Source organism: Punica granatum, chromosome 2 (assembly GCF_007655135.1).
Source record: "Punica granatum isolate Tunisia-2019 chromosome 2, ASM765513v2, whole genome shotgun sequence".
Lineage (NCBI taxonomy): Eukaryota > Viridiplantae > Streptophyta > Magnoliopsida > Myrtales > Lythraceae > Punica > Punica granatum.
Window position 1 is genome coordinate 13,963,487 of NC_045128.1, and position 23,237 is coordinate 13,986,723.

The following is a 23,237-nucleotide window of genomic DNA, read 5'->3' on the forward strand; positions in this document are numbered from 1 at the left end:
ACTGATGATAGATTGCCTCTAGGGCATACATCAATTCTCAACAAAGCTCACCCCCAAATATATTCTCTCAGTGTTTTACAGGTCGAAAAGGCGGTGAAACAATGGCATTTTTCGGGATTTTGACTCGTTCAGTTGAGATTGTAATTTTCTGAATATTCTTTACTTGTATGGAAATTCATATGTATTTATCTATTTTGTGTAAAATTTTTGGATTTTACAAATGATATGAGAGCCTAGGTTTTTCGATCTCCTAAGCCTGTGGGATATAAACTTATTTTGGACAACTTGAATTTCGAGGACGAAATTCTTTAAAGGTGGGGAGTTTGTAACATCCAAAAATTTCAAAGTGCTATACACGTATTTATATATATATATATATATATATATATATTTTTTTTTGACATATTCATTAATAAATTATTACATACTTTTCTAATTTTAAGTAGATATAATTATGAAGTTAAATTTCCATGTGTCATCATATCTTCCAATATTGTTTACTCATCCATCTTGATTAGAAAGCCACCGCCTTGCCTTTCCTTAAATTGTTTTGTATTCATTCTTCTCGGCCATTTTAAGTTGCACGGCCAAGACATACAGAGAGGAAGGGTGAGTTTTATGTGAAACCGGAGGGGATGAGAGGAAGAAGAAAATATGAGAGAAATTCTAGAAAAATAGAATACGTTTGTTATTTGATATTTTGGAATTTGGGAGCTTGTCACAGTGAGTAACCTATCCTTAAACTAGTATTTTTATTATCGTTATAATGGTATTTTGAGGATTGCATTGTCATGGCCATGTCAGTGTTACGGATCATGCGTGTATTTTATGCGATCAATTATGATATTTGGAAATAAGTAGTGAGGTTTTGGTTTTGAGTTGTATAACTGGGATTGATGGAAGTTGGTGAGTCATGTGGCGTCCTGAGTCAGTTGTAAGCCGAACAATATGCAAAGTCTACCCGGAGCAGAAAGGCTGCCAGTATGGAGCCACTATTGTGATCGGGAGCCGAGAAGGGGCACATGGACGATATGAATTCTGGAGGTCTCGACGATATTTTTATGATATTACTAAACTCGAGCTATGATCCAGTTAGTCTAGGTTGTGGTTATTCACTGGGCGTCAAACTCACCCCCAAATATATTCTCTCAGTGTTTTACAGGTCGAAAAGGCGTTGGAATCGTGGCTTTTTTCGGGATTTTGACTCGTTCGGTTGATATTGTAATTTTCTAAATATTCTTTATTTGTATAGAAGTTTATCTGTATTTATCTATTTTATTGTGTAAAATTTTCGGATTTTGCAATAATCCTTAGACCTGAGATAGAACGTTATCTCATGTATGGGTAATTAGGATTTGCTACTACTAATATATTTGTGCTTAGCATGAGTATTCGGTAGATGGAGGTCCTAGTTAGTTATACTTGAAAGTAGATGTTTGATCAAGACGAAATTCACTAACCTAAGTAAATAGGGAATATGTCATATGGATATAAGTTTTATTCTAGATCTAGAAATTCTCTGCCGAGATGGATAGACTTAAATAGAAAAGGGTTTCTGTTTAAATTCTACAGATCTAAGAATGAAACCAGAGAATCCATATGGTCAGCTAAAGGGTTTGACATTTACCGTAACCCTGGCTAGATCGGGATCTTGTAGTGAAGAGACTCGATGCATGGTATATACGATTACAGGTTCATTCGAATGTTTTAATTATACATTCGTCACTATTTGGATTGCCGTGATATGCTGCTAGGCGTCACTCATGAGCTTTGGGAGCCAATGGTATTTTGGGAATTATATTTTTAGTTACGGAAAGACTTTCTGATAATGTCAAATGAGTTGACATTATAATCCCATTGTCATTTGGTGATGAACCTAATTGGTCACACACATTGAGCGTGTTTAAGCCAAGAAAAGAATTCATTATAATTGAGGAAGTCAATTATAAATTAATTATCGGATGAGGCTCGCAATGTGGTTGCAAAGGTTCTAGCACATCATGAAGCCGAATTCAATATCAAGGTTAAATCTAATTAAGGAAATACGAGAGTTTCCTTATTTTGAGAGTTTTTATAAATAGATTGTCTATTAACGGAAACTTGTGTCAAGGACAAGAATGATCTTTCTTTCTTGCTTGGAGGGCAAGTTATTAGATGACGTAAAGTGCAAGGACTAATTTGTGATTAATTAATTAATATAGATTAATTAATAATTGCAATTAGATCCTTAGGGTAAATCTAAGAATCTACAAATAGGTATAGTGTCTTATGATTAACGCTAAGTGTGTTGTTTATTCTCAAGACCCGAAAAGTGAGAGAAAGAGCGAAGAGAGGTTCGGCCAAGTGCTTTGCTCAGCTGCACCACTGCCCGCGTCAATCGGAGGCCATCCCGGCCTTGGTTCAGTGAATCGGAGTTGTCCAAGACATCCTTGAAGCGGTCTTCTCCTTCCGTGGTGATTCCGTTCGAGTTTGGTGACCTAGATTGGAGTGGACGGATCGAGAGGAAGCGATCCTTCGCGGTGACACGTTCGCTTGGATGAGCTAGAAACCGGACAATTGGACGGCTCCATTGATCGATCGAAATAAGTCGAATCCAACAAGAGTAAGTACAAAGGTAGTAACTTTATTTGTGAATTCGTTATATCTCATTGTCTATTCGTTAGAAGGTGATTTTACATGTCAAGATTTGATCTTGAGTTTTGATTAAGAACGAGCATGTGATAAAAATTTGATTATTACCGATTTTAAAGTTTCCGCTGCGCATGAGCATGCTAATATCGTGGTTGTTTCTTTGTTAATCAATGCCGGTGAACTTGGGCAGCTACCTCATGCCGCTTCTGTGCATATCACTAGAAGGATTCGTTGCTTCTCTTCCGTCTTTCGCAGGTCTAGGCCAGTAAGCGCAATGAAGAGATTAACTAGGTCTCCCAAAGAGGGATATTCTTTGACTTTCAGATGGATGCACCATATCAATGCACGTCCAGTCAGCCTAAGTCGGCTTCTCTTGTATAATTTGCAATATGAACTTCCTGGTAGGGTTGATACTTGGCCATATTGAGATACTACAACCTAAGGCTCATCATAGGTGTTGGAAGCACAATAGGAACTGTCATGACAATAACTACGAACAGTACAAACCAGAGAGACAGAAACAAACTTGGAAAAAAAGCAACAATAAAATCTACTTCCAGATCTAACTATTTCAAGATTTGATTAGATGCCAAGATCCATGAATGAGCTTGGTTTACGAAGAAATCTTTTACATATCTCCAACAATCGGTGCATTTTCCGGAATTTTGAACTAATCTGGAACCAGCCTGTCCAGAAATAGGCACAAGTGGGGATTGGCCAATTCTGCGTATGCAACCATGTCCCTTATTGCCTTCATCATCTCTTCCATCTTTTGGTAGCGGTCTTACTCATTACTCTTTTTCCTCAGAAAAGGAGCTCAGGTTGATGTGGACCGACCGACCCATTGGAAGGGGCACACCGTTACTGAGGGGTGTTCGGGGGAAAACTAGAGCCCTATGGTTCTTCGTTGGCCTGCTCAAGACCCGACAATTCACTTCTCGCTTTCATATTGTCTCTCCATTCTACATCGAAGCTTATAAAATCTCAGGTTCGAAAAAAAAGGTGGAGAAAAGTAAATGTAATGAATATCGATCATTGAAGACATTCGACGCGAAAGCAATCTTGAGAGAGAGTGTTAAATGTTAACGAGAAGAACGTAAAATAAAGACATATTTATGTTGAAAATGCCAATAGCGCCAAAGATTTTTCCTATTGAGACATGAAACTGATCTTTTCAATTCAAATTCATGTTGTCTAAAAATTGGGCCACTGACACACTGTCTGCATTCATTTTTAATACGCAATTACGCATTGGAATTTCTTCATAACATCCGTAGACATCATAGCTAAAGAATCAAGCATATACCCAAAAATAATTTCTTCTAATCGTATCCCCGGAGCAGTCTCCTGCTCGATTGAGACTCCACTCTCCTCACCATCCTCGAGTCCATTCAATTACTAACCGCAACTTAAAAATCAAAATGCAAGTCAATGAAGTACTGGACGAGCACCTGTGTTCAATTCTTTTGGCAACACATAGCGCATCTTGGAAAGTTTACAGCACATAGCGAATCACTCTCAGAGGCATCCATAGTCCGATGCACCAATCATTATGACATAATTATGAAAGGGGAAATGGAAAAAGAATAAATACAATGACTGATCTTACAAGGGTCGACAAACTAAATCTCGAAATGAATAGAGCTTTGCCTGCAAGGGAAAGAGAGAAAGCAGGGGGCCAATGCTCGATAGGGCCATAAATGCAACACTAGTTGAGTGAACATCTTTCGAGTTTTGTTCAAGAACAGCTTGTTAGATCAATCCTTCCAGAAGCAACATCTTCTAGCGCAACCAGCCTTTGAGCATTCAGAGCCTGAATTGGAAACCAACTTCTGACCCTGCTCACTTCTTTTGCGCTACCAACTCCCAATATCCCCATTATATGAGCTTAGTCCAATGATGTAGAGCAGACTGGAGGCCCTAGGTTAAAGTTAAGCTCTCCCATTACTATCAAACCGCAGCTTCTCAATGCCTTTGAGGGCAGATTCATAATCGCGAGTGTGCGTGATACTTCTCCTGGGAATCCTTCGGGGATCAGCATATCCAAGCTGTGAGCTAACTCTTTGCCCACTTGATAGCCTCTCCTGTGGTGCAGGACTTGCTCCAGTGGAGCGGCCTTGGAATGAATCGGACTCAGTCCCTGAGTAAGCTAGCGGCCTTGAAGACCCAGTGGACCTCCCGAAAATTGCAGACCTCGATATCTGCATTTGATCAAGATATGGAGATAAATCAGTCAAGCAATATATTTCAGCAATATGAATTTTTTACCGCTAAGATGAACTCAATTACAAATTCGCCTGTATGAATTGCAGACCAAAATAAGATTTTTCTCTCTCTGTTTTTTTTTTTTTTTGCTGGGCAGACCAAAATAAGATTGAGTTGACTAATATTATTATGCAGAAGTTCTCTATGCTATTAAGTTATTTTTCACTCTCTGCAGGGATCAGCAGAATAAGATGTTGCTGAAATTTCATTTTAAAACGGAACGCCCACGGAGTTCTTATTCCTTAAAGTAGCTCTTGTATGCTGCAGATTCTAACAAGAAACAATTGATAGAAAAGCAAAACAGTGGAATTGATTCCTCCCAATGCGGGTGATTCCAAACATAGTGCAAGAATGCATGCCACAACAAGATGATATCAAAACTATAAAATACTGTACCATAGCATCCTTAGTAATTGCAGAATCATTTGTTGCAGGACTCCTCTGCTTAAGGAAACTTCCAGAATTTACAGTTGCACGGGATAGTCTCTGCTGAGAATAATCCCTAGATAAACTTGTTGGTTGCCTTTCGTGACCGCCTGCAGAAAAAATATACAGATGTTTAAGCAGGTAAGGAACAACCTATTTTTAAGCAACAAAGACCTCGTAAGGACAGATCCAGTTGCTTCTTTATTAGGGTAATCGATATGGAAACTGCCAAAGTTTATGTTCAGAAAAATGATATGAACTGCCAAACCACATCAGTTGTTCTACCTGGAGCCTTGTCAGCATTGCCTGATAAAGGAGGCACTCTAGAACTAGTCCCAACAGCAGAACCCTAACAGAGGAATAGGGCATTAGAAGAGTCTCTACCACCAAAAAGAAAGAAAAAGTGCCAATAACAAAGTGTACACATATGTTATATAAATAGATAAACGCCTAAATACCAATGGACGAGAAGGAGGAGTGGCCAGCTGGGATTGCTGATACTTCAAAATGGTCCAATCAAAAACAAAATCACACTGGAAACCTGGATTGGACATCAATTGTTAACAAATTCAAAATGCCTACACAAAAGATGCAACATAACAAGATTATATAGCAAAAGTAGATCCAGATAATAGGAAACTGAAGAACCTTCATGTATGAAGAGGTCACGAAACAATCCCTTCAAATAAGCGTAATCCGGCTTATCGTCAAAACGCAGCGACCGGCAGTAATGGAAGTAAGATGCGAATTCGGAAGGATAGCCACGGCACAATGACTGAAAAGCATTATAATAGTTAGCTGAAGGTCCAAAAGATTCAATACAAACGGGAATACAAAAAATACACCTTATTTATAGCTAATTGAGGAAGAACACGTGATGGAACAACAGACCTCAATTGTAGTTGAAACCTTCTTCTCACAAATCCTCTCATACCTTTGCTTCTTGTTACCCGCTTTTAGCCCCTGCCAAGGAAGACTAGAGGAAAAGAACCACCTCAGACTAAGAGAGAGAGAGAGCATTGCAACAGATGAATCAACTGTAGAAAAGCTAAGCATAAAATTCACCTTCCCCTCAGAAAATACATGAGGACAAAACCAAGAGATTCTAGATCATCTCTCCGGCTTTGCTCTGCAAAGTCACAAGAAATTAGCAGAATTAATAATCTAATCAGGCAAACAACAATTAGCTTAAGTACCATTAGGCCCAGAAACTTGCCAAGTCAGGATAAGTACAAAATTACAAAGTAATAACTACAAATACCAATCCCAAGGTGAGTGTTCATGCTGGCATATCTGGCAGTTCCAGTCAAACTTTTATTCTCCCTGCAATTTTGATAACAAAAATATGTGCAACCTAGAGTCAATTAGTTGCACAATGGAAGAACATACCAGCAATAGAATGCTATAAACTGTACACTGAAAACAATGCCACTGTGAATAAATTAAAAGTACTTACTCACTTATAATTGTTTGTTTACTTATCCAAAATACATACAAAAAAAAAAATTCCCTTCCTTTTGCATGGACATTTATCATATTCTCATACAGCAGGAATAAAATGATATTTAAAGATGAAATGAAAACTTGAGCAATGGCCTTAACTTAATAAGGTACTAGCATAAGCATCAACTCACCTGTACGGGATGTGCTGATTGGTGGCACTATCTCTATACTTCTTAGCCAGGCCAAAGTCAATAATGTAGACCTGAGAATGGGATTGCAAACTAACAATAAGTAATAAGTCCTCAAAAAAATAAGTATTAAGCCCTCAATAAATGTACACCTGATTTGCACGTCTTCCCAAGCCAATCAAAAAGTTATCCGGTTTGATGTCTCGATGCAGAAATGACTTCGAATGGAGATATTCAACACGGTTGATCTGTGAAGAACATGCACGCCCATTAAGTAACACAATCTGTGCAGTGAGTAATGTAGCGTGACTAGCTTTGATAAAACCAACCATTTGCTCAGCAAGCATCAAAACTGACTTCAACGAGAGTTTCCTGCTACAGTAATTAAACAGATCTTCCAAGCTACGTCCAAGCAAATCCATCACCAACACATTGTAATCGCCCTCAACACCGTACCATCTCACTTTAGGAATCCCATCTGTCAGGACCAAAATCCATCGAGTATAAGGAACAGTACTCTTAAGCGCAGAAACGCCAACGCAGCAGCAAATGAGTAATACCTCCACCCTGTAGGAGTCTGTACAACTTTGATTCCAACAACAACTGGGGAGGCTTAGTCTTCACGCTTTCCTGGAACGGATAGAAAACCATACTCAGGTGAATCAATATGCTTCTTACCTTACTTGAATTTTGAACGCCTTGATAAACAGATTTGGAATGCATTCATAAAAGGGATGTCCTCAACAATAGACAATTGCCGAGATACCAAAGGACTACAAGGCAAGCAATTTAAAGATTTACGGAAAAGAGATTGTTTGTATCATCAATTAAACCCAATTAACGCGCTGCATTGCATTTTTGTGATGATTTCCAGTATTCAGGTCAACGGGTTATCAACACAACTCCATCGCAGTAAAAATTCTATCCCACAACCCTACTGCAGTACATTGTTGCAAGTTAAAACCAAAACATTGAACGCTTCAAAGTAATAGAAGCATATAAAAGACACTGCCGACAACAATCATTACAATGAAACCGAGCATATCATCTATAAAATCTCGTATTTCATGCAGCAAGGAATCCCCCAAAATGCAAAGTCAATCCGATTAAAGTGGCATTCGCTGTATATCCAAAAGTAATTCCATTTCTCGAGCATGACACTGCGAGCCCAAATAAAATCTGGGAAATGAACACTCACAAGCTTGATTGCCACTTCTTCATTGGTCTTGACATCCGTCCCTGCGAAATTCAAATGAATCGCGAATCAAACCCAATTGAAATTACAAAAAGGGGAAAAGGAAAAAGGTTTTAAATTCATCCGATGAACCCTAAAGTGAGCAATTGGGTCGAAATCGACGGACGAACAGGAAAGGGAACAAACCGAGATAGATCTCTCCAAACGATCCGCTGCCGATCTTCTTGCCGACACGGAACCTGTTTCCGACGCGAGGCTCCATCGGCTGCTGGCTCAGAGCCCTGAATCCCGGTTATTCTGATTCTAACCCGACAAGCTTGCCGACATTCGCAATAATGGCGATGGAGAAGAAGTAGGAGAATCGAGGAGAGCGTGTTCCGTGATTTCAGAGATATGATAGGGTTTCAAGAGCAGAAATGAATGATGAAGAAAGGTGAAAGAAAAGCTTTTTTGAATTTTATTGATGGATGGATGGATGGATTGGATGATTGATTCTCCACGGCAGTTTGCTTTGAGGCAAAGGGGATAAAACTTGGCAGTATGTTAAGGAAATATACAAGTATTTTTTGGGGAAAAAAGTTAGTTTGGGTCCTTCACCTTTGGAGTTAAGTTGTCACTTTCGTCCCAAACTTATTTTTTTTGTCCTCAATTTTATCTTTTTTTCCACTTTGGTCCGGGCGTTATTTTTTTCCCGTTAACGTACCCAATTTATTTTCTGCTTAAAAATAATTTTATTTTATAATTTTGAAATTAAAAAATTAAGAAAAAGGAAATGGAAGATGGGACAAGCAGAGTGAGAGGGGAAGGGGGCGGGTTATGGCCGCCGATAAATTCTCGATCCTCAAAAATCGCAGTTGAGGTTATCTCAATTGGAAGGGTTAGGCCGCTTGCCAACAGCCAACCCCTCAACCCAAAACTCACAATTAGGGTCGTTGTCATCCTCATGGTTGCTAACAGTATGGCACGCCCCCCTCCACCCCAAACCCACCCCCACCCCCAAAAAAAGTTAGAGTTGTCGGTATCCGCACTGGTCATCAATGACCCGATTTGTGGGGTGCTAGCCAACGATGGCCCTAAGCGCCTCATCCCCTTTTCTCTCTCTTTTTTTTTTTTTTATTTTTTGGTCTTTTTTATAATTCATGAGGTGGAGTCCTCACTAGCACTAGTAGTCAGCTCACCCTCAATCGGAATCGCTGGTGGTGAAGCCATTGTCGCCCCCTTCTCACTCCCTCTCTTATGTTTTCCCTCTTCTTTCCTTTTTATATTTTCTAATATTTTTTAATTTTTGAAAAAAATAAATAAATATAAAAAATCATTTCTAGGACGGAAAATGTTATTTTAAATAGAAAAAGTAATGTCTAAAGTAAAGTGGTGAAAAAAGAGAAACGTTGAGGACGAGAAAGAAAAGGTTTAGAATGAGGGGGAAAAAATAAGGGTTTAGGATGAAAGTGGTAGAAACTCCTTAAAAGAACAATTGTGCCTAATGGGGAAAATGCGCATAAATCCACCGAGTGCCTACTTTTTAAATACTTGCCCTATATATATATATATATATATTATTTATATATATATTTACGTGAGATAACATGACATGAGTTATCAGTTTATTAGTTGAGACTAAATCCATTCGGACGTCAGTTTCCTCTGATCACAAGATGCTTCTTCTGGATGTCAAACTCTTGTATTACATATAAAGTCTATCTATAAAAGGTTAACTTCAGATTAAGCCACATTCTTATAGTTTTAGAAAGCATAGGTGTGATCGACCGAACTCTCTCATAGAGGCCTTAGAAGCCACCATAAAATGAACTTGCGAGGGCATCAATATTATCTAGTGGTAACATAGACTTAGTCAGATCCCAAATCACGATGTGACCATTGCTTGGTTAGACCATGACCGTGGCTACCCCCTACCACGATAAGTGGAGCACTTGAATTATGAATTATGTCCTAATTGATTATGCTATATGTTACAGCAAGGTTTTACATCAGTTGTAGAGTGGGTTATGGGATGAGTATTTATTTTTGGCACGACAAATGGTTTGGTTGGCCTCTTATGTATGTGTGTGGCCGAGATTGTCTTTGCTTAATTACTAGATTTTAATCCTATAGATTATCTTTGCTTTTTTTGGGTAATATTGGTCTCATATGTCATGTTCCAAGGAGCTTTCTTCACCTCATAGTTAGCTGGACTAACTATACCAAGTCAAGACTGGCAAGCTAGGGGAAGCCTTGGTTGATGAGCCAAATTGTGAATCTAAGGACCATTTATTTACATTTTTGTCTGAAATTACCAAAGGGATTGTGCTTCGAGAGCTCGATTTTTAGAGAGCACTAAGAGACGAGAAAATCTTAAATATATAATTCTACCTTACAATGGCTTAGTGAACAAGATCACTTCGAGTAATAAAAATTATGACAATTACCCCCAATAATTAATACTCATTTCTTGGTTTGTTATAAACTAATTGATACTTTCTCGTCACATGATGAGATAGGATTATTAAAAAATTTCTCCTAGGATAGACTGCTCCATAGAGTGGAATATTGTTAATTACTGAGAAAGGTAGGTCACAAGCGACCTAGTCTATATATAATATAATCTAGACTACTCTCATTAGAATGTCCCAAGTAACCCTTTTCATGAACTTCCAAGTCTTGGTGAAGCGTCCCTTATAGTTTCCCATTAGCTTTTAAAATTTTTATTTTCAATTTTTCATAATAATTTTCTTTTATTTTTCACTCCTTGGGAAAACAACTTTTTGTAATAAATTCTTCCTCTTTACTGACATGTATATTGATTAATTGTAATTAAAATCTCAATATTATGCACATCCATTTTTAATTAAGCATTATTAATCTTTTTCTATTTTCAATTTTTTGGGAGTAATCTTTTTATTATATTCTTCCTCTTTACCACTGTGTATATTAGTTAATTTCTATAGCAAATTCATTATTATGCACATTTCATTTAAAAAATAAGCATTATAGATCTCTTTTTCAATGTTTACCTGTATCACATATCATTATTTTTTACTCTTGAAATTAATAAAAAAAAACTAGAATTTTTTGTTTTTTGCTAAAGCCACCAATAAAACTATTTGAACATTTTTAAATTTAATTTATAATATATTTACTAAATTTTCTTCCCGTGAATGTTATTATTGAAAAGTTAAAAATGCAAACGCATGCGTGACGGGCGGGTCACATGGCTAGTTATTATATAAATTTGCTTCGTCACATTATAATAGAACACCAGGACACAGTATGCGCGCGTTATCGCAGTTTGAAAATATTTATCATCTATTTTTTTGTTTATCATAATAGTTTGTGAAATAACTAATATAAAATATAATTGAAACTAATGATAAAACTGCTTATGTGCAAAATTTATGAACTCTCATTGATATTAAATAATTGAAATTGTAAAATTTCCACTTGATCCTACACAAACTTGAGCCCATCTGCAACCCAAAAACTTAAGCTGATAGGTTACTGGACCCAAATCTCATATAAGCTTGTGGTTTCTTTTCTAATTTTTCCATGTGGGATAACGTATCTCAACACCCGCTCTCACGTGACAATGTGTGGTCCAACACGTGCCACGTGCCCTTAACAATTGACCACGAGCCATATATCCTCTTCCGTGCTCGTGCAAGGAGGGACAAATATCAAATTAGCCTCGAGCTCCACACTCGAGCCTAACTAGAGGTGCAACTTTAGCTACCTCGAAACTGGACAAGGCCATTCTTAGGCCCGATTAACATGAGGCGCACTCTTGGCTGCCTCGAAACTGAATATGGCGTGGTGTGAGCCCACATGAGCATGCAGAAGCATAACCCGCTATGATACCATATAAAATTTCCACTTGAGCCTACACAAACTTGAGCCCATCTGCAACCCAAAAGCTTAAGCTGATTGGTTACTGAACCCAAATCTCATATAAGCTTGCGGTTTCTTTTTTAATTTTTCCATGTGGGATAATGTATCTCAACAGAAATTTTCAAAAGACTGTACTAATCAAAATTGCGTATGGTATAAAAGCTAACACATACCCATGCTAATTTTAATTTGAATTTTCAATTTTTCTAATAATTAGAAAATCGTGAAAATGCTAACTTTAAGTGGACGAACTTTACTTGCAGTATTTTAAAGCATCTCGTAGTAACAACGAAGTTAATAATCAGTTGAGAATTAACCTCAATCAATATACTGGTATAATCTTGAGTTTCACTAAAAAAATAAACACACTTTTAACATCCCAAATAAAAAATCATATTTAAACCGGTAAGAAATTGAAATAGACCTTTTAGCAATGTGGTGTTGTTTTAGATTAATTACCATTTGTTCCTATAAAGTAAGGTCTCAAGTGTGAATATCAGGATTGAAGAAAATTCAAGATCGAGAGAGCTTTATCTTTGGGGGTCGACCTCGCTCGAACCAGTTTAGTCGTATCCGTTGAACTTCCGAGTATCGTGTGATGAACGCTAAAAAAGGCTTATACTTCAATTTAAAAAAATTAAAAATGCTTTTTTAGAAAATAAAGCGGGTAGGTCCCCACTTGTTTGAAATAATATTCACCATTGGGAGAACTATATCCCTTAGTGGAATTCAATGGGAATTTTATTGATTAGTGGGTCAACATCACCCAAGCATAGATTAATCAGACTTGTTAAACTTCCAAATATCAGGTGGTGCACTAAGATAATTTAGCACGAACATATATAGATTAATCGGACTTGTTCAATTTCCAAATATCAGTTGGTGCACATGGAAGAAAAGACTTTCATTTCAGTTGATCACACCAAATATTAATCCTCCCTGCTCTCTTTGTGGGCTTTCATTTATTGTATAAAATATGACGGGAAAAGAAATCTAGAATGAAGCAGGTGGACTCTGAAATTTCTGCCGTACATATCACAGCGTAATGCTCAAGTAAGAGGAGCATCCCTTCCCTTCCGAATTTTGCAACAAACTTGATTCCTACTGCTTCCCTTTTTTGTTTAAGACTTGAGAGCCCTCTGTTAGTTATTTCTTTTGTCCTTTATTTGTTCATGTTGGATGTAATAATATGTTTTTATTATGTTGTTGAACTCATGCATTGTACGAATTTTGTTCAAAAAATTTCATAATAAGAAATTAAGTATGAAAATAATAATTGATGTGGATTAAAGAGTTTGTGTTACATTGCAATTCTTATTCTTCGTTTTTTTTATCCTACGAATTTGAATATGGGAAATTTTATATTACAATAACAAATATTTAATTCGAGAATTATAAGTAAATATTCGTGTACATATTTATCGTTTCAATTATTAATGAAATTTCTAATAAAATAATTTTAAAAGTTCTGTTCCTTTAAACCTTTGAACTTCTATATTCTTTTATGTATTTTTCTTATATATTAATTGTTGGCGAATTTGAATAAATTGAATTGATTTTAATAATTTATGTAATGAAACTTTAATTTATCTTTTCTCTTATATTATTATTAACCATAATAATAAATTATTATCATTAATTTCATTATGATATATTAACATATGAATTAATAAGACATTTACTATTTTGTCCATGCTTATTAGGTTGGAATCAAGTTTATGATTTTAATAAATTAATTTAATGAATCTTTAATTTCTCTTTTCTCTTATATTATTATTATTCATAATAATAAATTATTATTTTTTAATTTCATTATAATATATTAACATATGAATTGGTAAGACAGTTATTATTTTGCTTAAATTTATTAGGTTGGTAGGTTGGAGTCAAGTTTATATATTATATTATATAATCATTTAATTTCAATATAATATATTAACAACGGACGGAGCAATCCCAATTGCCCCAGAGGAAGGAGCTTATGGAGAAAGCATAGGATGGAGCTCATGGAGAGGGCATAGGATGGAGATGGTGGAGGAAGTGTGCTAAGCTATTCCCGGTTGGCTAGAAAATAGGGCTCCATCAGCATTCCATCTAATTTTCAACGGAATATTGACGGCGTGATGCACAGTAAAAAATATCTAAAAATTTATGGCATCTCGAAAAAATATTTGGATTTATGACATGACTGTGACATGCAGTGTTATTTACCATATTATTTTTAATTATTATTAATTTATAAAAAAATAATTTTATTTCAAAATAGGTCATATCGGTATCATAAAAACTTTTGTTCCTTGTTGATTAATTCATTGAGATCATTAGTAATTTTACGTATATTACTTTTTGAATTTTGAGAGAAACTCTCCTTTACTTTAACAGTATTTGCCATCACTAATTTGGACCTCTAGTTGTTGCTATTCTATTTTTCATTATTGCTAGTGTTCAATCCCGTGCGTTACACGGGTTTATGTTCATTTATTTATATTTTGTACGAATAATAATTATCACATTTTGAGATATTAATTTACTTATTAGTATTAAAAATAAAAGTTCTCAACAATCAATTTTCAAAAATAATTTTCAATAGAGTTGCATGAATGCATTTGAATAGTTCAATTATAATTTTACAATCAACGTTCATTTTATGTCATGTAAATTTATAATTTCTTTAGCAATTTTACTTTGTGTTGTATATAATTATATTATTTATATATATTTTTATTCTTTTAATTTTCTTTTAATTATTATATAGTTATATAGTGAGTAGGAGATTTAGATACATTAATTGTATTTACTGAAAAAATTTAATTATTACCTTTGTTCTTTAGTTTTTTGTTTCCATATTTTTTAAATTTTCTTTTAAGCATTTATTATGCACCCAACTAAATTTTAGTTTGACTTTAGGTTTTATTTTGTCAATATTTATTCTTCCTCCTCTCTATATCCTAAAAAATAATAGTAATGTTTGCCAAGTAAGTGGAGGTGTCATTATGCATGAACTCTTAAATTTTCTTAGCAAGCAAGCAAGTGAAATATTAAATTTTCTTAGCAAGCATGACATGGCAGTAAGGAACTAGTTTATCTTTTTCTCAACATAACTTTACCTTTATTTTGTCAACTCTCGCATATGGCCATTGTCAGAAAATAATTAATACATTTTTTTTTTAAGAAATGCACATATGATAAGGCGGTAACAGAAAATGCAATAGAAATTTTGAAGGCTCTCAGCAGCTATACAGAGAAGAAATCTACTATCGCGATTTGTTCTTTTTTTTTTTTTGTGTCTTACGATAATAGTAGTAATATACTATTATAAGAAACATATACATATATTTGGATATAATTATAATTAAATTGCGAGGAAGTTTTCCACTATCACTTTTTCACATAGGATGTGGCCACATCTCGAGAAACTTTTTCTAAGTGGCTAGTTTTTCCTTGTCTAGAGTTAGCCGATAGAACTACAACAAACTTTTTATTACCGGAATTTCACTTTTTCTATCTACATATAGACCATATATATCAGAAACGATAAAAATCCTTACCTCTCGAAAATTACGTGTGGAGAAAATTCATGAATTCATTTTGTGCAGCTCCAAGGAGTGAATTGTCTGGATAGATTTGGATTTCCTTTTGGTAGAAGGATCATTCTAAGAGAATGGATATTTAAAAGTAATGATTCAAAGGCGACAACAAACAAATATTTCCTCACTAAATAAATCTATAAGTTAACTTGATAGTAACTTTTCCCTTTAATATTGTCAATCCTCCAATATTAATACCCTTCTACTTTTGTAGGTGCCCGAAAAGTTGCGCCTCAACTACTTTTTCAATTTCATATAAGCGATGACTTTTGTTGGTGTTTGTCACAGGGGAAAAACTATTGTAAACACCTGCACATGGCACGAGTAAGCTTGACAAAGCATAAAGAAAGAAGATGGGGCAATGGTAATACGTGACAACTTCCCTTTTTTATTTTTATTTTTTGAACTCAGTGCGTGTGAACTTGACCCGATTAATTTCAAAGCTCTGCGAACCTCCAACAATGCACGAATAATCACGCCAAATACGCTCCGATTGCTCCAAGAGATTTCGAACCTGAATCGGGAATATCCTGACCGTTCAAATTTACTATTTAGATCTCAAATTTGAAAACTGTTGAGACTACTCAAATTGCTTTACTCTAAAAACCTGATCCACACAACCGATAACACGGGTCGTTCTATGATTGGTCCGCATCATAATACATTCTACAGGGAAAAAAAACCTCAGATCCAAAAGTTCCATCTTTTCTTTACGTGCTAAATATGGGACCACTCGACCATATGAGATATCGAAATCCACCATCGATTTATATACAGTATCCCTCTCATGAAACGAGAAAGGTCAACAGAGATTGATTGGTCCATAACCAGTCTCTATCTCGACCAACCCAGTCCAGTCAGCATCAGCATAGGCACCAAACAACCAAATCCACATGCAGCCAAGGCAAGGGGAAGAATTAGTTGGAAGCTTGTGGCCCTGACTGATGAAAGTTAGCTTCGCTCATGAAGGGAAGGGAGGATGAGGTGGAATGCCTAGTAACACATTAAGATGACTGATCATGTGTAATAATTAGTCGATCCGGGAGCCTTTTCGATTCATCAAGTCATGGTAGTACAGAAGCACACACATGGGTTGGCCGAAGATGCAAAATATGAACCAGAAGATCATATTCCCCACCTGCACAATCACACCAGCTATTAATATCACGCAAATTAGCATAGAGTACAATTGCAGCTTTTTAAATCATCGTGTTGGACCATTAGTACGGGATCTTGCAATTTAAGACGTACCATGGAGCTCTGGAACTTCTTTTGTAGGTAGGTCGTGATCAAAACCAAGGGAACCTATCAAGGATAGGAAGAAAAGAGTCAGCGGTTTATTAATCCCCTGGGAAATTTTGCCGATACATCATGGTTCCCACCAAATAAATACGGGCACCGCATATTATTAAGCTCTTCATGGAGGACAAAGGGGTGTTCGTGTATTTAGAAACCAATTTCATCTTACCTGAAACATAATTCCTATAAATGCCCATAGCTTGAACACGTGACATGGAACAGCAATACACAGCTGCACACAAAGAACGACAGAAAGAGGTTACCCTCTGTAATCTAATATGCTATGAAAAGGACCCAACAGATGGCAAATTAGTGAAGTATTTCTTCTGTAAAACTGTTCGATAGATGATTCGACTGAAAAATTAAAGGTCAAAAGGCAAAGCATATTACTAGTTCACGTCCTTCACAACATGATAAATGCAAAAGATCTATGAAGAAAAGGGAAGGGGAGGGATTGGGGGGGGGGGGGGGGGGGGGGGGGGGGGGGGGGGGGTTGTGGGGAGTAAAAGGCAACCCTTTTAGTACAATGGAGGCCTACCTCATGAAACACTGCAGACACTATAAAGGCAATAAGAACCGCAACTCCCTGAAACGAAGGCCCACAAGGAATTAGTATGTGGAAATATAAAACTTACTACTATCGCAATGCTTAATACAATTGTCATCTTCTTTTGTCCCCTCTTCTGGTGGAAGAAAGGTAATGAGATTACAGAGAGCCTATGTTCAGTACTTGGTAATTTCATATAACAACAGGTTTTCTAAGACTCAATACCATAGTCAAACAGACTCTTTGAAAACAACACAGATCAACTTCTTGCTATTGCCACAGAATTTCTGTTTTCCCCAACCATGTGCTTAGGAAGAAGAGGAAACTTTAGTTACCCTTGGTATTCCATTCCTCAAGCAAGGAAAGTAGATATGCCGCACCATCCACTTATGAACAGGCTGCAGAAAATAAGAACTTTGTCATTCAGTCTTCACTGCAATTTGATTGTGGTAAGGAAATCCTTTTTAGGAGTAGATTCATCACATCATCTACCAAAATCATGCGGAAGAAGAGATATATTTATAGATTCATCACATCATCTACCAAAATCACGCGGAAGAAGAGATATATTTATCTAATGAACAGAGCAAGACCCAACCTTATCCTAGTAACTTATAACCCAAGTTCAAAAATAAGACCAGTGACACGAGCTATATTTCTTTTAAATACAGAAAAAAAACGATTTAAGCATAATTAGCAGCAAGTAGTATAGCTCTTTCATGGATTTATGTAGTCTTATGGTTGATAAAGAGTAACACAAGAGTGACGACTAGTATATGAAGACAAGTAAAGAAACGTACCATGTTCCACATCCTCCAATACTGATGAAACGGCATGTAGTTATTGCAGAAGACGACAAGCAAAGACTGAAGTCAGCAGATTATTACTAAAAAACAATACAACGAAGAAAGAAATAAATATAGGGCACTACCTCCTCAACTGTCTTTGCATTCCACCAGTCTTTATAGAATTCACGATCACCAAAACAGAGAAGCTCTGCCAGTATGTTTAACCTATACTGAAGATGCTATTAATTAGAAATGTCCCTAAGGTAACATCATGACAAGCAGTATATATATTGAGGAGAATTCATCACAAATCACCTTCACAATGTAAAATTATGAGACTATGCATATTCATGCAACAAGACACAAGAAGATATTGAAAGGATTTTTTCAGACCAGGAAGAGCAAACGCACCAGAGATGAAAGAAGCAGTAGAACATGCAGAGCCAAACGTATAAATTTGGAACAGAAAGCTTCAAAACTCTCTCAATGGCATATAAGAAATTCCCTTTCAGGGGGTGTTGAGAATTTTGCACGATTGGATTGATATACTGCAATAAAACAAGACAAGTGAGAACCAAACAATTCCACTAGAAAAGAAATGCAATATTAAATATAGACTCAAAGATGCCCACTTGTTCAACGATAAAGCCCATAACTCCTGTGAACAATATTAACTTAATGACTTGGCGAACTGCCCAACCTTTGCGTACACATAGTGTGCGAGGATAGGAAAGCTGCAGAAAAAGCACCAAAAGTGAGACACATACAATCAACTGGAGAAGGCACAATGACCATTTCAAGTAAGGACAATCCTTTCCTTTATTTTAGTATAACCACAATCTAGACTATAAAACAGAAACGATGATATTATGTTCAAAATCTTTATCGCATAAAGAAAAGATTTTTCAAGACAATTTCACTAAGATGGGCCAGCTTATTAAGCTAAAACGAGTGATAGAATTGGATGGCACTAGACGATCAGACTATCCAAATGTTATAATATCCCAAGTTTTAAAACGTAACTGCAAGAAGACCAAAAGTGTGTGACGCTTCAGGCTTCAGCAACAATAATTCTTTCTTACAAGACCACAAAGGAGGACATCATGCGTTATGTTAGAAGAAACAGATTCTTGATAAATTTATTAAAGAAGATTTAGCTGCTGAGTAATATATTACTACTTATTTCTATCCATAAAACATTGGCAGACCCTCAGTGAAATGATTGGCAAGCTCCTTCTCTACTTGTGTTCAACTATTCAGAAAATTTAGTGCCTATAAAATATACAAAATCTGAAGATACAAAAAGATGGAACTGATAACATTCGAGATTATGCAGGATTATACACGAAAGACTCTCTCTAGCCCTATGTCTACCATACCCCAACCATGCACCAAAGCAACATTTCATGAGCATTACCTGGTAACATAGGGTGGGTGCAACCATGAAGTATATCAAATCCTTGAAGTCCACACGGTAAGGATGCTCTACAATTATTGGATCAGCAATGGCATCGCCCTGCACTCAGACTAGAACCATCAGGAGAAGCTAATCGGAAGAAGTAGATATTTGTCTGCTAAAGAGAAGTGAGAGGGAAAACAGTAAAAATATAAGAACAGCATGCCTGATTTGCCATCTTTTCTTGGGAATATTAGACCAAAAATTTCCAAAATTACCTTATCAAGAGACTTGGCAACTGATCTCATATCGTAATTCGTGTGCGCATATGACACCAATTTAAGCCACACAATGCAAGCGAAGAGCATTAGAGCAACACCAGATTGAACAGCAGAATCACACCTGTATATTGATTGACACATGAAAACATCCTCAATATAACATTGGCTGGACTTCAGATTGACAAGTATTTGATACAAAATATTCTAAAACTGACTAACCTCAGAATCACAAAAACAGGATAAAGAATGGACGCAGAAGTGATGAATATATGAGAACAAACAACAACCTGCAAAAGAACATAATGAACTCTCTTAGGCTAAGCTGATAAGAAACATGTACTTGGGAAAAGGAACAAGCTCATTCTTACATTCCATTAACTTAACAAGTGTACAACAAACATGAAAGCATAAGCCCCCAACAATTTGAGATAATACTTAGCTTCATAAGAACGAGGTGCCTTTATTGACTCTTTTTTCTCACATCCCATGGACAAGCTAATACATAATTCCTGATTTGGTAGCTAAAAGTACTCGGTTGTGGTTGTGAGAACAGGAAGAAACAGAGCATGTATGGTCATAGTGGATGAAAGGCAGGGTGGAAGAAACCCTCTCCTCTAATATAGAAGCAAAACCAACTCTTCAGGCACTAATTTTCTCTTTTAGAATATGTAAGAGAGCAAAGGCTCTAAAGGGTGATAGCCCAATTGTTAATGTCCATTCTTTCTCGTTATGATCCCTCTAACTAATCTATGGTGCAGACCAGAATTTGATTGAATAAATCTCTGTTTGTTCCCAGGAAATTACTGTAGACACTGAAAATAAGAAACAGATTGACAGTAACAGAAGTTCGCTGAATATAGACCATAGATTGCATAATATTAAAGTATGATTAAACAAGCTGGAAGATAATTGAAACTTGACTCACTTACTGGTTCTGACAGACAATTTCGCTGCACCAACTTCTCAACCAGGAAAGCAGCAAGGGGGAAAATGGGAAGACTAAGGCTGCACCAAGAAGCGCAATTAAATAACTTAGGAAAGAAAGTCTCATTACAATAAATTACAGTAACTGGAACAACCAAGAACCTACCAACACATGAAGAGTGGCCAGTCTCTTAATGATCTCGAACTGAACCAAAAACCAGTCTTTATTAACCAACCATACTGCCACAGAGACAGAAAAATAAGCCCACCAAACGAAAGAAGAAACAAATACTCTTCCTTGATGAACCCTTAATTTGCTGTAAGTAAGATGAAAAGTGACGAGCACCATATTATTTCACTATATGTGAGAATAGAGGGAAAGGATATAGTGGCAAACCTTCATTAGATTCTCGATGATAAGTCTGCTGTTTACAGCAACAAGAACAACTATACAGAGGTTGAAGAGACCCGCGTGACTCTGCCACAAAAAATATCAAACGAGGTGATACTGATCTTCACTTATATAAAGCTGAAAAACGACACCCCATAAAAGGGAGGCACTTCCCGATCGCCATATGAAACCTCATGACTTGGCCCCAATACAAAAAAAACTAGCTAAAATCCAATAACTAAGTGACAGCTTTCTTGACGTTAAGAGAATAGTCAATCAAGAAATGATTAGTCTCCGGTGAGACTTGTGTCTCTCACGTTACTAACCTGCTTGAAGATATTACTAGAACTAAGAGGGCTCTCCTTCACTTTCCGGTGAGCTGGAGACGATGCACGGTAGGCGAACTTGACGGCATGCTCCAATCCCGATTTCTCACCGGAAACACCAATCTTCTCATCCTTAACACTACCGCCATCGCTAACAGAATTCGCGGAATCCACAGAGCCATGGTCAGCACCGAGGCTGCGAGGATCGTTGCCGTCGTCGGAGCTAGGTGACGGTGAAGCCTCGCAGCTGCGATCGCACAAATCCTTGACCAGATTCTCCGACTCGAACGCAGACACAGAAGCTGCAGCTGCAGGCGCGGGGGCGTGCCGTCGCCTGAGGGAGGAGGTGGGCGGATCTGAGTCGGCGCTGAGGCTGGAAGCGGAATCCGCGGCGCCTAAGCTCTCGTTGCCGTCGGAGGTCGCCATCCGGATTGTTGACGAAAAGGTTCCGGCGTGGGAGCTGAAGAGAGGAGCAGAGAGAGAGAGAGGGGTGACGTGCGGAAATGGCTCATGCAACTGACAGAGTCCGCCGCGCCGATAACAGACGGACAGACGGGGAGAGAGAGAGAGAGTGGCGAGGAAGAAGAAGAGAAGATTCTGCGAAGTGGCGGTGATTGAATGGAAAAGCTAAGCGGTCTTTTCCATTAACTAATTTTGGTCATATTAAAAAAATAAGTTAAGACTAAATAATAATGTTTTAAATTAACATTATTAGTTCAGGTGGGTGGCACTATTCCTTTTCAGTAATTTCGGATTTGAGTCACGAGGAAAATCTACAATTAGCGAGACCTATCACTTGTCCCTAGTGAATCGCCGGTCGAACTGGATTAATTGGGAATGGAGTATGGATCCCGAAGCGCATGCTTAAAAAATGAAATTATGTAATAATAATTAATATAATAGTCAATTTGTTTTTCTATCTGAATTTGCTTTCTTTTTTGGGGAAAATATTTTGTTTTGATCGAGTTGTATATGTTATCTTTGCGGCTAAAAATTAAAGTAATGGGAATCTCTAATAATGATAATAAGTTCGAGCAAAAATTAATAATAATAATTATTATAATTATAATTAGCGGCTTTTATTATTATAACATATATGATTTTGGGTCCGTTTAATGGAGATAGGCGAGTGGTTGGGGTTTTCCCTCCCCAGCCACTTTCTTTTATTTTTTTAAAATTTTTAAAACTATAATATTAATATGTATTAATAATGAAGGTGTTCGAATTTCGATCGACTATTTTCCACAACTCTCATGAACACCCTAGAAGTTGATCGAATAATTATAATCCGGCCACACGCTTCTTTTGTTGGTTTTACTGATCCAGTGTTCAAGCTTCAGTCAACTATTTATGTGTTTTTTTATATAACGAAAGCTATTCAAATTTCAACCGATTATTTTTCACAACTTCCATGAACACCGTAAAGTTCATGGGACAATTATAATTCGACCACACACTTTTTTATAATGAAGGGTTCTAAATTTCATTGATTATTCCCCACAAGTTCACGTGACATATTATAATTCGACCCATATAAGTACAAGGTGCCCGATATGAAGTATTAATCTTGTACGATTTAGGATGTATCTAGACATTTTCGTCATCATTGTTTTTACTACTTTTCTCATATTCTTAATTAGTTCTTGAAATATTTTCTCTTCTTTTCAT

General features: G+C 36.7%; 2 protein-coding genes across 2 annotated transcripts; both read right to left on the reverse strand.

Moving 5' to 3' along the window:
• Positions 1 to 4,040: 4,040 nt before the first annotated feature.
• On the reverse strand, positions 4,041 to 8,675 carry LOC116196932 (casein kinase 1-like protein 1). The gene is made up of 14 exons (XM_031526891.1): positions 8,335 to 8,675; positions 8,152 to 8,192; positions 7,514 to 7,583; positions 7,283 to 7,431; positions 7,106 to 7,201; positions 6,957 to 7,027; positions 6,584 to 6,645; positions 6,388 to 6,451; positions 6,214 to 6,298; positions 5,971 to 6,097; positions 5,781 to 5,863; positions 5,608 to 5,671; positions 5,293 to 5,432; positions 4,041 to 4,832 (listed from the first exon to the last, which is right to left on the reverse strand). Exons 1-14 carry the CDS (start codon positions 8,408 to 8,410, stop codon positions 4,563 to 4,565), a joined length of 1,398 nt encoding a protein of 465 aa, XP_031382751.1. The 5' UTR covers positions 8,411 to 8,675; the 3' UTR covers positions 4,041 to 4,562.
• Positions 8,676 to 16,178: 7,503 nt separating this feature from the next.
• On the reverse strand, positions 16,179 to 22,194 carry LOC116196889 (diacylglycerol O-acyltransferase 1A). Its single transcript, XM_031526818.1, has 16 exons — positions 21,570 to 22,194; positions 21,250 to 21,330; positions 21,019 to 21,092; positions 20,858 to 20,933; positions 20,148 to 20,215; positions 19,926 to 20,049; positions 19,669 to 19,767; positions 18,884 to 18,985; positions 18,663 to 18,799; positions 18,395 to 18,476; positions 18,264 to 18,284; positions 17,799 to 17,861; positions 17,455 to 17,502; positions 17,086 to 17,148; positions 16,869 to 16,922; positions 16,179 to 16,755 (listed from the first exon to the last, which is right to left on the reverse strand). Exons 1-16 carry the CDS (start codon positions 21,993 to 21,995, stop codon positions 16,648 to 16,650), a joined length of 1,626 nt encoding a protein of 541 aa, XP_031382678.1. The 5' UTR covers positions 21,996 to 22,194; the 3' UTR covers positions 16,179 to 16,647.
• Positions 22,195 to 23,237: the final 1,043 nt, after the last annotated feature.

Excerpts from the sequence above, each read along its gene's own strand:
- LOC116196932 (XM_031526891.1), bottom strand. The coding sequence starts at position 8,410 with ATGGAGCCTCGCGTCGGAAACAGGTTCCGTGTCGGCAAGAAGATCGGC. Across the intron at positions 8,193-8,334 it reads GTTTGGAGAGATCTATCTCG|GGACGGATGTCAAGACCAAT; the intron begins GTTTGTTCCCTT and ends TGAATTTCGCAG. Across the intron at positions 6,098-6,213 it reads AGGTTTCAACTACAATTGAG|TCATTGTGCCGTGGCTATCC; the intron begins GTCTGTTGTTCC and ends AATGCTTTTCAG.
- LOC116196889 (XM_031526818.1), bottom strand. The coding sequence starts at position 21,995 with ATGGCGACCTCCGACGGCAACGAGAGCTTAGGCGCCGCGGATTCCGCT. Across the intron at positions 18,285-18,394 it reads ATGCAAAGACAGTTGAGGAG|TATTGGAGGATGTGGAACAT; the intron begins GTAGTGCCCTAT and ends CCGTTTCATCAG. Across the intron at positions 17,862-18,263 it reads ATTGGAGGATGTGGAACATG|CCTGTTCATAAGTGGATGGT; the intron begins GTACGTTTCTTT and ends TATTTTCTGCAG.